The sequence below is a fragment of the Palaemon carinicauda genome, chromosome 20, assembly GCF_036898095.1.
Source record: "Palaemon carinicauda isolate YSFRI2023 chromosome 20, ASM3689809v2, whole genome shotgun sequence".
NCBI lineage: Eukaryota > Metazoa > Arthropoda > Malacostraca > Decapoda > Palaemonidae > Palaemon > Palaemon carinicauda.
In genome coordinates, this window is record NC_090744.1 from 101,428,578 (window position 1) to 101,443,577 (window position 15,000).

At 40.7% G+C, this 15,000-nt stretch overlaps 1 protein-coding gene across 1 annotated transcript in view; it reads left to right on the forward strand.

Moving 5' to 3' along the window:
- The first annotated feature begins 2,156 nt into the window (after positions 1-2,156).
- Positions 2,157-15,000, forward strand: part of LOC137660014 (17S U2 SnRNP complex component HTATSF1-like) — a 34,787-nt gene continuing 21,943 nt past the window's right edge. The window contains exon 1 of the mRNA XM_068394746.1: positions 2,157-2,302. Coding sequence (XP_068250847.1) covers positions 2,157-2,302 — 146 coding nt within the window. The remainder of the gene's footprint in view (positions 2,303-15,000) is intronic.

Below are 15,000 nucleotides of genomic sequence, written 5' to 3' on the forward strand. Positions count from 1 at the left end.
TTAGGGTAATGTGGTAATGTACGATATCCTGTTTTCTAAATAAGGTGTATTTGGTTGAGTGGGAAAATGGGTGATTTTCCTTCCAAAGTGTGTGAATAAAAAAAAAAAAAAAAAAAAAAAAAAAAAAAAAAAAAAAAAAACATGCAATCCATAGGGGAAGAGGGTAGGGTTTATGGATGTACCTGATCATTGCCCATAAATGATTTTCCATGAGAATCTTCAAGTAAACGTTACTGATCTTGGAAAGGTTTACATATACACTGGCATTATAAATAGCCCAGTGAGGAAAGGAAACAAGGAAATAAATACACTAAAAGAGAAGTAATGAACAATTAAAATGAAATATTTTAAGAACAGTAACATCATTAAATCAGGTCTTTAATATACAAACTATATAAACTTCAAGATAACCAAGAAGAAGAGAAATAAGATATAGAATAGTGAGCCCAAGTTTACCCTAAGATAATGTAAGGCAGGGTACAGAGGATATGGAACTACCCAAGATTAGAGAACAATAGTTTGATATTGGAGAAGCCTTCCCTTAGAAAGCTGGTTACCATAGCCGAAGAGTCTCTTCTACCCCTACCAAGAGGAAAGTAGCCGCTGAACAATTGCAGTGCAGTAGTTAACTCATTGAGCGAAGAAGAATCGTTTATTAATCTCAGTGTTGTCAGGTGTATGGGTACAGAGGAGTATGTGAAAAGAATAGGTCAGACTATTCGGTGTATGTGTAGGCAGAGGAAAATGAGCCGTAACCAAAGGGAGGCATCCAGTGTAGTGTTATCTGTCCAATCAAAGGACCCAGTAACTCTCTAGCGGTAGTATCTCAATGGGTAGCTGGTGCCCTGCTTGTGTCTATCTGATGAGAGTCATGTCATAAAACAGCATGATATGTACTTCAGGTAACCCCCCACATGTCTGCTTATTCTTCTTCTTCTTGTACCCTCCATAAGACTTCTTCTTCTGCTCTACATCTGTCCTCTTCTTATTCTTCTTTTCCCTCCATATAAGAGAGAGAGAGAGAGAGAGAGAGAGAGAGAGAGAGAGAGAGAGAGAGAGAGAGAGAGAGAGAAAGAGAGAGAGAGAGAGAGCAAGTATTAACGTATTTATTTAAGATTTATAACATCTTGCATGACTGACTGTTTATATTGTTCAAATATATCATCACGATAAACATGAACATGAATGAAATTCTAACATGAAATTAAGACGTAAATGACTCCACGATCATAAGTAAAAGCTTTTAAATAACAAATTGAATCATAGACCATTTAATAATTTGAAACCAAGCATTCGCCTTTCATCCCCTAACGTGGCTGCTTTATATCTAAAACATTGGTAAAAGAAAAGTTTTTTTTTTTCTGTTTGTTCATCTCCAGAGAGATTTCTGTCAATATAAGACGGGGAACTTCGGTAAATATTTATGGTGGAAGATACCAAGTTTGGAAGAAATGGTTCATCTGGAGTTGTCTAACAAATATGTAAGTTTAGGAAAGTAGACAGCTTGGTAAGTATCTATTTAAGGATGATTTGCTCTTTGAGAATTCTCTGTTTAGTCTGTCTTTGTCCGTGAGTGGGACCTTAGGTATTTTCTAATTCTTTGTTAGATGGTTAGATGGGTATGTATGCATGTATGTATGTATGTATGTATGTATGTTGTATGTATGTATGTATGTATATATGCATGTATGCATATATATCTGCATATATACATATATATTATACAAATGATATATATATATATATATATATATATATATATATATATATATGTATGTATATATGAAAATACACATATATGTATACACATATATAGATAAATACACGAACAGACGCATACACACACCAACACTTATATACATGTTATACATATTCATACACACACGCATATATATATATATATATATATATATATATATATATATATATATATATATATATATACATAATTCTGACAGATTATATAAGAAATACAAAAAAATAAGCATAAATTTGCAATGGAACCTTGATGACTGACAAGTCAACATCATATTGCATCCCTAATCGCAATAGAGGCAATTGCAAGCAATAAACCACTTGCCTTCAATTGCTCGTTGTCAGATCTGCCCGAATATGCATCACTTCGATTTGAATCCGCCCAATATTAACCCGGATTTATGGAAGGGGAGGGAGAGGAGGAGGAGGGGGAGAGGAGAGGAGAGGGAGGGGGAGAGGAGAGGAGAGGGAGGAGGAGGGAGGAGGAAGGGGAGGGGGAGGAGGAGGAGGAAGGGGAGAAGGAGAGGGAGGAGGAACGATTAGAAGAGTAAGAGGGGGGTAGGAGGAGAAGAAGGAGGGGGAGGGGACGAGGAATTGGAGAAGTGGGAGAGGGAGGATGAGGAGCTGGAGGAGGGGTATATGTGGGGGAGGAGGAGGAATTAAAAAGGTAGGGGAGAAGCAGGAGGAGGGGAGGAGAAGGAGGAATGAGGAATAGTAGTGGGAGGTGGAGGAGGAGGATGAGTATGGGGAGGAGGGGGAAGAGGAGGAATAAGAAGAGGAGATGGAGGGGAAGGAAGAGGTGTTGGAAGGGAAGCGAGGAGAAAGAGGAGTGGGAGGAGAAAGTGCAGATAAACCTATAAATCTGAGAAGGATTCGCTCGATCATCTCCAGAGCTGAGTTATTCATCACCCTTAGAAATTTGAAATAGAAATTTACTTATTCAAGTGCGTATGAATATTTGTTTTGCATGTATATATTTATATCTTTTTGATATACTAAATCTCATTAATAAAAATCTATATCCATATGTTTAACTTTGTCTTGATAAAATAGAAAATGAGATTACTTATTATGAAAGCTTTTCCTCATAAGATTTCAATCATCAAATCAATATTAGTACCATGTTCTTGTCTGTTAACATATCTATTATGAAGTTTATATGTTATATTCTAAGCGTTGATTATATATAATATTCAGATATTCTCTCTTGATTTCCCGAGACTGTTGAATATTCAATACTTCTCAGCATACAGTGAATTTGATCTTAAGTAAAACGTATTTCAGTCGATCCTTAGTTTGTCTTTAGGTTTGCTAGCTGAAGATATCTCTTTCTCTCTCTCTCTCTCTCTCTCTCTCTCTCTCTCTCTCTCTCTCTCTCTCTCTCTCTCTCTCTTCCCATGAGTTAATTAATACATGATGAATAATCTATTAGAGAAATTGTTTATTTCCATAATATCTATTTCTGTAATAAAATGAGATACATATACACACACATATATAAATATATATATATATATATATATATATATATATATATATATATATAAATATATATATATATATATATATATATATATAAAAATATACATATATATGATATTATATATATATATATATATATATATATATATATATATATATATATATATATATATATATATATTTATACATAATTATATATATATATATATATATATATATATATATATATATATATATATATATATGTATATATATATATATATATATATATGTATATATATAAAGATATATATATATATATATATATATATATATATATATATATATACTTTGAATATAATTATATATCATACTCATAAGATATATTTTACGAATAATGAAAAAAGAAGCACTTTACCAAATCCATTTTGTATGCTTAAGAACTATCATATCAATACTCATAACTTTTTACATAAAGCATTGTAGCTCAAACGAATATTCACTTAGAGATCATTATCCATAAAACACAAGGAATCCGAATTGTGGGTCAAGTACTGAGGTCCAGAATCTCGAGAGAAAATCTCGAAGTGACTAATGGTACAATTTCTGGCACAATTTCTCAAGCTCTCTTCCATTAATCTTAGCTTTGGTGTTCCTGCTTGGCCAATCGTATTTTTCACCAATCGGAGTGCTAATCGCGATAATTGGATTGGCGTTCGCTCCCGAGCGCCTTAGGTGAAATTAATCAAAGTTGAGTGAGATTGAGAGAAATAATATAACTTGTGTTGATTTTAAGTGGAACAGTTTCCTAGTGTTGATAAAGGTGGTGTATATTTGATTTAAGATATAGGAATCATTGCGTAGATAAGGAAAAGTATTGGCAAAATCCTAATATAATTATGTATGTATATATATATATATATATATATATATATATATATATGTATGTATCTCTCTCTCTCTCTCTCTCTCTCTCTCACTCTCTCTCTCTCTCTCTCTCTCTCTCTATATATATATATATTTATGTATGTATATTTATTTATGATATAAATATTCATGTATATATACGCATATATATATATATATATATATATATATATATATATATATACAGTATATATATATATATATATATATATATATATATATATATATCAATGTATATGTATAAATATATATGTACATATATACACATATGTGTATATGATAAAACGTATGGACAAAATCCTAATATATATAACGGATTTTGAGCGAAGCGAAAAATCTATTTTTGGGTGAGATGGCCATGTCGTCCTGATGGAAGTTCCTATAGGGTAGCTTCCTAGGGTATATTACAACTACGGCGATATTCCCAGAGAATTTACCTTAAGGTACCAGAATTCTAACTCCTGGAGCGAGTATCCCTCGTGAAAGGGATATCGCGACATATCAGAGGACGTATTCTAGACACGTCACATGGCAATCTACATCCTGGACAGAGATTTCGTCTCGTAGGAGGTGATTGACGAGATACGAATTCGGGAAAGAAAAAGGGGAGCCGCTCCCAAGGCTTCCCTATCCCCCGATTCGTATGCGTGCCTGGCGCCAATCCTGGCGCCATCTGTATTCCTTGTAGCGTACACGAGGTGCTACAGATACTGTATGTAGGGAGGGGTCCTACAGCCCTTTCTTAGAAAGGCAAGGGCGGGTCCATCAGGACGACATGGCCATCTCACCCAAAAATAGATTTTTCGCTTCGCTCAAAATCCGTTTTTTGGGCTCAAGCCATGTCGTCCTGATGGAAGTGTACCAGAGCATTACTGTATCTGTGGATTCTCAGAACGTGCCGTACTCCCCGGAGGTAATTTTATTTTTTTTTTTTCCCGGTCGACTAGACCTAGAGACCTAAGATGTTACCGTTATACATCTTTTCAGCTAACTATAAACTATGTTAGAGCTTCCTGCCCCCTACAGGGAAGAGTCCTACTAGACTCTGGAAAGTCTCGAAGAGTACATATATCTATGTATGAATACCAGGCAAGCTAATATAGTGGTCTCTCCCTATATTAAGTAAAGCATAGTTTGTATAGAACCACTGCGTCAATATATATTGACCAGTAATTCGCACAATACTTGTATTGGACAAAGGTTTATATCCGCATAGGAAGAAACTAATAAAACCGCCCTCGTCCCTTTATGGGACGGAGTCCTCCCATTAGGGGACTACATAAACCAATGCAACATAGCTTGCATAACAGAACAATTCTATCAGAATTATCCCAGATAAGATACATAGAATTAAAATGCTCAATTATACCAATAAATTGACACAGGTGAAAGAGACGCAAGGTTCTCAAGAACAAGTTTATTGACAGATAATAAACAGACAGGTTAACAACAAATATATATATATATATATATATATATATATATATATATATATATATATATATATATATATATATATATATATATATAAAAGAGGATAACCCAAAACTTTAAGCATAAGTATGATAGTAAACAGAACTTGTTTATCTGAAAGAAAAACCATTAAACACCACTTTAATAAGATACCGAGGTATCAAGTCATAAAAGTCTGTACTGTATTACAAATCAATCACATTAGCGTTAGAAACGCTCGGCACACATGTCTGAACTTATGCTAGGTTCACCTTTGAAAGAAGGAACAGTCTATATGGGCACTTGGTGCCCTCATTTAGTTTGTAGTACAGTATGTACCTACACACTCACCCTGGACTTAATCGTCCCAATTAAGACCACTGTTCCTCGCAGAGTTAAACAGTAGGGTTAACTACACGACCCACTGCTACCACAGATCTCTTAAGTTCCTCTACTTGCTTTGCATAGTGGCGTAAGAACACCCTGGAAGACTTCCAGCCCGTGTATGAACGGAGATGTTCAAAATCCATACAATTAAAGAAATTTAGGGATGAGGCAACTTTCCTCGGATCGTGACCTGCGGGTTTACTGTCAGGATCCGCTCTGCGAATAAAATATGTGATTTTCGCTCTGAGTTGATTCAGAGATAAATTTGAGCCTGATGTTTCTCCCCTGAATAGTTGACCACCCTTGAAGTCTGAAGTTCTACGAAGATAGACCTTTAGGCATTCTACTGGACATAGAGATGCATCTTCTTTCAGAGGGCAGATTCTCCAGGGACCCCACCTGTTGGTGGGTAACTCATTCTTGGCGAGAAACGTAGGATCCGGAAACAGGTTCAGATCCCCCCCATCCAGGAACTGAACACGACCTGCCTCTCTCGAGAGGGCTACGATCTCACTAACCCTGGCCCCGGACGCGAGTGCAAATAGGAAAATAACTTTTTGCGTCAAATCCTTTAACGCACATTCTTCATTGCTCAACAGGGAGGCGAAATGAAGAACTTTGTCTAAAGACCATGAGATGGGCTTTGGAGGTGCTGAAGGTCTGAGCCTAGCGCAGGCTTTCGGAACTTTATTAAAGATCTCGTTACCTAGGTCGATCTGGAAGGCAAATAAAATGGGTCTCATCAAAGCAGATTTACACACTGAAATCGTGTTAGCTGCCAACCCTTGGCCATGGAGGTGGATGAAGAAAGATAAGCAGAAGTCTGTTGAGATCTCCTGCGGATTCTTTGCCTTTACAAAGGCCACCCATTTTCTCCAAGATGACTCATATTGCCTTCTAGTCGATTTGCACTTATATTCAACAAGGAAGTCTATGCTGGCTTTCGAAATCCCGAAACGCTTTCTCACCGCAAGGGCGAGAAAATCATGAGCTGCAGGGTCCGGGTTTTCTGTAATGAAGCGCAGACAGTCGACTTCTGGACTCGCTGGGTCAGAACTGGATGTGGTAGCGGCACGAACTTCATCTGTAGTTCCAACGCCAAGGGGAACCACATACTGTTCGGCCACTTGTGGGCCACTATTGCCGTTACCCCCTTGAAGGATCTCAGTTTGTTGAGGACCCTCAACAGAAGGTTGTGAGGAGGGAACAGATAAATCCTGGACCATCTGTTCCAGTCGAGGGACATTGCGTCCACTGCTTCCGCTAAGGGGTCCTCGTACGGGGACACGTACAGGGGCAACTTCTTGTTGTCTTTCGTCGCAAAGAGGTCTATCTGCAGTTCTGGGACTTGATTCAGAATGAAGGAGAATGATCCTGCGTCTAAGGACCATTCCGACTCTATCGGTGTGAACCTGGATAGAGCGTCCGCTGTCACATTGCGGACTCCTTGAAGGTGAACTGCCGACAGGTACCACTTCTTCTTTTCCGCCAATCGGAAAATGGCTAACATCACTTGGTTGAGAGGTGGTGACCTCGACCCTTGTCGATTCAAGCATCTCACAACCACCTCGCTGTTCATCACCAATCTTATGTGGATCGAGTGACGCGGGGAGACTTTCTTTAAGGTAAGGAGCACTGCCATAGCTTCTAGAAAGTTTATATGAAAGGTCCTGAATAGCTTCGACCAAGTCCCCTGGACTTTTTTCCGATGAGAGTGACCTCCCCATCCCTCCTTTGAGGCGTCTGAGTGAATCGTCATCGACGGGGGAGGTGGCTGAAGAAGAACCGACTTCTTTAGATGTCTGGCTTGGGACCAAGGTCTGAGAAGAGTACGTAGCCGAGGCGGCACTGGTCTTCTCAGGTCTCTTCGCGCGTTTGATGCATACCTTCCCCAAACTCCGGTTGCATCCTTTAGCTGTGCTCTTAGCACTGGGTCTGTCACTGAAGCAAACTGGAGAGAGCCTAGTACCCTCTCCTGTTCGCGTCTTGATATCCTTTCGGAATCTAGAAGTCTCTTGACAGAGCCCGCTATCTCCTTCCTTTTCTTCGTCGGGATGGAGAAACTGTGTGACAAAAGGTCCCAGTGGATTCCCAGCCACTGGAACTTTTGGGATGGAGAAAGTCGAGACTTTTTTCTGTTGATCTTGAAGCCTAGGTACTCTAGGAACTGGATCACCTGACTGGAAGCTTGCAAGCATTCGGTCTCGGATGCTGCCCACACCAGCCAGTCGTCCAGGTAGGCTACTACCTGAATTCCCTTTAGGCGTAATTGTTTGAGAGCTGCGCTCGCAAGCTTCGTGAAAATCCTTGGGGCTATGTTTAGCCCGAATGGCATGGCTCTGAAGGCGTACAGTCTCCGTTGTAGCCTGAACCCTAGGTAGGGGGAGAGTCGACGGCTGATTGGAATGTGCCAATAGGCGTCTGACAAGTCTATAGAGACTGAGTATGCCCTCTTGGGCAGTAAGGTCCTTATGTGTTGCAGTGTTAGCATCTTGAATTTGCAATTCACTATGAACTTGTTGAGTGGCGACAAGTCCAGAATGACTCTGAGCTTTTCCGAGTCTTTCTTGGGAACACAAAACAGCCTCCCTTGGAATTTTTCTCCAACAGTTCTTGAACGTACTCCTCCAAAACGGGGGTGGAGTGTTGGAAAAACCGAAGGCACGGGGGTGGAGTGCTGTACCAGCTCCAGCCCAGTCCATTCTTGAGTAGGCTTTGGGCCCAGGGATCGAAGGTCCAGTGATCCCAAAATTTCATCAGTCTCCCTCCTACCGGTATCGTTTCACTTGGACTGCCGTCCTGAGGTCTTGCCTCCCTGACCACGACCACCTCTGAATCCCCTTCCCCTTGAGGGGCGCCTAGACGAGCCTCTGGCTGCTCCTCTAGGTTTTGCACGAAAGGAAGAAGACTGTCCTTCGAACGTTGGGGTGAATGTGGTTGACTGACCTGGCACAGCCTGGGGTACCCACTGAAAAGTAGTCGGGGTTTGTGCCACCATCTGGGGCACTGGAGGCAATGGCAATTGCAGTTGCTGTTGCTGTCTATAAGGCTTGGCTGGCCGAGACGGTAGCCTAGTCCTCATATTCTTCCTCTTTGGTTGAGGACCCTCATCCGGGGAAGATTTTCTTTTGATAGCCAGGCCCCACTTCTGAAGAAAGTTTCTATTCTCCACGGCGGCCTTATCAACAACCTCTTTGACCACATCGGTAGGGAAAAGGTCTTTTCCCCAAATGTTGGAGGAGATTAACTTCCTTGGCTCGTGTCTCACCGAAGCCCCGGTGAACACGAACTCCCTGCAAGCTCTCCTTGCCTTGACGAAGCCATAAAGGTCCTTCGTCACTGTGGCTAGGTGAGACTTAGCCACTACCATGAACATTTCATGGACCTTGGGGTCACTTGCCATCGTCTCAAGAGTAGTCTGATGAGACATTGAGGCAGCCAGTCTTTCTTTTGTCTCGAACTCTCTTCGTAAAAGAGAGTCGGACAGCTTGGGGAGGTCCTCGCCGAATTGCCGTCCGGCAATATCAGCCTCCAACTTTCCCACTGACAATGTCAGATGGACATCCTTCCAGTCTTTGTGGTCCATAGGCAGGGCCAGCGACAAGGGTTTACACTCCTCCAGGGAGGGGCAAGGCTTGCCGGCCTCGACTGCCTTTAGGACAGCCGCAAACCCTTTCTGTAAAAAGGGGAAGGCTCTATCAGGAGAGGACACAAAAGAAGGGAGCTTCTTGCTCAATGCAGCTACCTTCGAGTTAGAGAAGCCCCTCTCTTTCATCGAGGATGAAAGTAGGGCTTGAGCCTTAGCGTGGTCCATAATAATGACCTCCTTCGGCTCTGTCTCCTCCCTTGAAGCTGGTTCTTTTCTCAGCCGGACATAGCAGTCCGGATATGATGCCTTGCTGGGCCAGAATTCTACCTCCTCTAGGGGAACTGAACCCAGCTTATCCGAGATGACGATCTTTCCAGTCGTCATCGGCATGTGCTCAGCATACCTCCATGGGTTAGCATCTGAGCATATGGGAAGGTCTTTCACATTGAGCCTTTTCCGGGGCCCATGTGATTCTGCCAGGGACTGCATACGCAGTTCCATTGCAGCCGCCTTTTCCTGATTCTCCTTCTACATTTGTTGGATCATTCCAACAATCGAAGAGAGGGCCTGTCCCAGTTCTACTGGGAGACCAGCCGATGTTGAGGGGATAGGCTCCGGCATCTGAACCGGAGTAGCCGACACCTTGTCGACCTCATCCCCTACGACATCCGGGGTTTGAACTTCATCCTGACCTTCTGCCAGGAGGTCTTCTTCCAAACGTTCGTCCAGGTCAGACATCCTGTCATCCAACTGGATGTCTTGCATCGCGACTGCGACTTCCACGTCCACCTGGACTTGATCTTGAGGGATCTCCTCTTGAGGCTGGGGAATCACTGCATCAGCTGATGCCTGGGGAAAAAGATACGCCCTCATCTTCTCACTTGGAAGATAAGGGCCAGAGGTGTTCTTCTTGAAGCCCCTTACCCAAGTACGAAGCTTTTCCCTTGCTATATCCCTTGATTTCGCCGTTCTAGGGGAATCAAAAGCCTCAGTAATCAGGTTAGTGCATACAGTACATACCTGAGGGTCCCAATACTGGAGATCATCCTTGGAGACAGCGCATGCTGCGTGTCTCCTACAACACTCATGTCCGCAGAGGTTCTTGCTGCGGACATTGCAGAAAACATTTCCGCACTTCGGAGGGTCCTCCTGTAAAGAGAAGAAATTTCCATGAGTATCAAGTGAACTATGTATCACTGGATATGCATAGTATAGCATAACAATTCATAAAGGAAAGACACACACTTGTGTTTCCCTCACAACCCATTGTTGCAGCCTTCCAGATAATAAAATCAAAATGGTTTATCTCTTCTAGAGTAACCAATGCAAGGTTTCCAGAGGAAACAGGTGGAGCTCACACCTAAGCAATGATTTTAAAATCCTGGATAATAGACAGGGAAGAACTCAGCTTCCTATCTGATGGCAACAGCAAAGGGATGTGCAAGAAAACACAATAGTGTTAGAAGATACAGTGCTGTACCAAAACCTTCACTATAGTTTTCTTCTTACTGTATATGCTATACAGAAGAATACTAGTACAGTATAGGGGGATGTGTGCCGGCCTGCCTTTGCCGGCCGGCACACACCACAACTAGCTTTAAAGTATACTACTTAACAGCTATAGGGCAGCAGCACTCTGGTTCAAATGCCTGTGCCGGTCGGCAGCAACTGCCGGCCGGTAACAGCCAGTGTTGGCCGGCAATGGCTGCCGGCCAGCAACTACACAAGGTAGTACCCAGCTGCCGGCCACACTCTTGGTGACCGGCAGACAAGGACTGACATAAGCCGGCCGGCAAAGGTACAAGACCGATGCCAGCCGGCAGCAAAAGAACCAGAGGACTACACCTGCCCTGCTGCCGGCCTCATAGGCCGGCAGCCGGGACAGGTACAGCACTAGAAGAAAAATAGAATGGATGCCGGGATAAGAGTGTACACAACCTCCAAGCCCGGCAACCGAAAGAGTGCATATAAGGAAGGGGAGAAACTAATTCAGGCTTCCTTGACCAATGCCGTCCGGCTCTGCCGGCAGGCATGGATGAGGGACCAAGAGAGGTCCGGGCAGCACTCGAAAACATAAGACCCTTGCCGGCCAGCAGCTCTGCCGGCCGGCAAGGGGCTGAGTCAATTCCACATCCCAGCCTATACTAGGTCCAGAAGTAGAACGACGTACAGTACAGTAAGACCCCTGCCGGCCAGCTCTGCCGGCCGGCAAGGGGCTGAGTCAATTCCACATCCTAACCTATACTAGGTCTAGATGTAGAACGACGTACAGTACAGTAATGGCTAGGCCATTACGGAGATAGAGGGGGAAGGGACAAGAGGGTCCTGCCAACCTTGCTTTAGTGACAGATCACCCGCAGCCAAGAAACTTATCTTAGCCTAAGGGAGATCTAAGGGGAAAGGCCAGCAATACTTGCCAGCTTCCAGAGCACCAAAGCAAGGAAGGCGTTGCTACTCCCAAGGGAAGAACTTATCCTCCCCCGAGAACAGCAACAGGACTAGTCTGGTAGATCACAAAAGAAGGAATCATAACTACAGAAACCTTCGGTAGTGACCTAAGGGAGCTAAGCTCCCTTTGTATGTGTTAGGTCAGCGAGGGGGACTCTGCCCCAAGCCAGACAACACAGACTCAGACTAAAAACTCTGTTGTTCTGTCCCTCTTGAACCATAACTACAGGAACAGGAAGGTACAGTAACACCCTAGTATAGTTTTATCGAAAATAAATTCGGAAAAAACCATTTAGGGATAAGCCCAAGGCTTAAACAGAGGGAAAGGGATTGCATACCTTCTCCGAAGAAAAGAAAGCAACCGGGGAGTATGATAAAGTATACTAAGGCTCCATAAGCAGTTAGCCTAGGCACCAAGAGAATCGATTACCTAATTCACCGAAACTCACACGTATACAATCTTGGAAATATTCCACACAGTCTAAAATGTATAAAATATAGCCTAAAGCTTCAATAAAATTTTAATTACACTCGGAAAAACCAAAATCATGCATGAAGTACTAGGACCAAACGACTAGGCTACATGGCCTAGCGTAGGCCAGAATGGCGAATACTTCGCCAAATAATACTAAGCACGAAAGGAAATCCTATGTAATGCTAAATAGCTAAAATTTATTAAAGCAAAACAACCAGGAATGTCGCTCTGACTAACTAATTTATACCTAGCGAGCGACAGTGTCCAGGACACCTCTGGTAGGCTACGGCTCTTGCATCAAAGATTAATCCTATTAATCACTCAAAATTTTACCAAGAGCCTACATTTATACATAACAGACACTATACTCAACTTATCAGAGGCCAACGAAGACGGAGAAGCCATGAAAAGCCGAATAAATCCAAGATTTGCGAGAAAAACAGGAAAAAACACTGAGTTGTTAAGCTACGCAAAAAGGAATACAGATGGCGCCAGGATTGGCGCCAGGCACGCATACGAATCGGGGGATAGGGAAGCCTTGGGAGCGGCTCCCCTTTTTCTTTCGCGAATTCGTATCTCGTCAATCACCTCCTACGAGACGAAATCTCTGTCCAGGATGTAGATTGCCATGTGACGTGTCTAGAATACGTCCTCTGATATGTCGCGATATCCCTTTCACGAGGGATACTCGCTCCAGGAGTTAGAATTCTGGTACCTTAAGGTAAATTCTCTGGGAATATCGCCGTAGTTGTAATATACCCTAGGAAGCTACCCTATAGGAACTTCCATCAGGACGACATGGCTTGAGCCCAAAAATATATATATATATATATATATATATATATATATATATATATATATATATATATATATACATATATATATATGTATATATACATATATATATGTATATATATATATGATGTAAATATTCATGTATATATACACATATAGAAATATTTATAAACATAAATATACATATACGCACATATGTATCTATGTATGTATAAATACATATGTACTTATTCATACATATTCACACATTTCTTGTAAAGCTTAATTTAAATTATTTCTTAAAGAATTATAATATAAAAATATGGAACAAAAGTTATAATTATATCTTATCAGTTTATTAATTATATCCCCTTTTCCCTTGTAAATTTCCATCATACTATAGCCGAATTCTATCGATGTAATCGAGATATAATTTCCCTTCAATAACACTATTGAAACCTGATTAAAATATTCACTTTTTCAATCACACCTGAAAATTATCCCACTTTCCCTTTCTATAGATTTCAATGGGCCCAGTGAGAATACCTAATTGATTAAATGCAGATGAATAAATAGTGTAAAGGCGAACATGTTCAGTTTATTGCTAATAAATGCATTGCTCTCATACCTGATTACATATAGATCTAGTTATGGCCAAATACAAGCTTTTAATGGATTTAAAAACTCCCCTTTGAAATGAACGCTGTTACGTATTGAAATATTTAGATTTGCTTATATCTTATTTCTTTTCACCTTGTTATTTTTTTATGAAGTTTTTATAGTTTATATATGAATGGTCTGTTATAATGTTGCTACTGTTCTTAAAAGGTTTTATTTTAATTGTTCATTACTTCTATTGTAGTTTATTTATTTCCTCATTTCCTTTCCTCATTGGGTTATTTTCCCTGTTGGGGCCCTTGGGCTTATAGTACCTGCTTTTCCTACTAAGGTTATGGCCATGAAGTTGCTAACAAACAAACAGGCAAACAGACAAAAAAGGTAAAAAACATAACCTCCTCCCAACTTCGTTAGCGGAGGTGATAAACGAAGACTGGAGGCTGAAACCTTATCATCAGGAGTTGTGTTTCAAGACGAATTTCTTTTATTCTTTTTCTTTATCCAAAATATTGAAAGAAACTTTATCTTTATGCAAGCAAACAAAAGAAAGAAGTAAAAAAAAAAAAAGAATTCCTTTTAGTAATATTGAAGTTATTACTATAAATAATAAACAAAAGGATTGGAAGCTGAAACCTTATCATCATTTGTGCTGAAACACTATTTTTTTCTTTATTAATTTCTCTTTATCCAACATATCAAAAGAAACCTGATCATTATCAAAACAAACAAAAGAAAGTAAATAGAAATAGAATTCCTTTTGATAGAATTCGAGTTATTACCATATACAATTCCTCACAAAAGGAATCTCTTCAGGATGAGTGATTACCCTAAATTCATGATCTCCTAATTAACGAAATCCTATTTGCAAATGATGCCATTTAGATGCAGGAAGACTTTAGAGGATATTTTACTTATACGTTAAGAAAAAAATGATCTTTCCTGATAAGAACTTGATACGCGTAGGTACTTTCATGAATTAAAAAAAATATATTCTAGAAGGAACTATTGAAAAGATACACACTATTCTCATAAAGGTTTAAAGGCCGTTCATAAATGGCATTGGCAAGAGACAGTGACAATGGCCTAGCGGGCCAATACCCTAGAGGCTGATCAG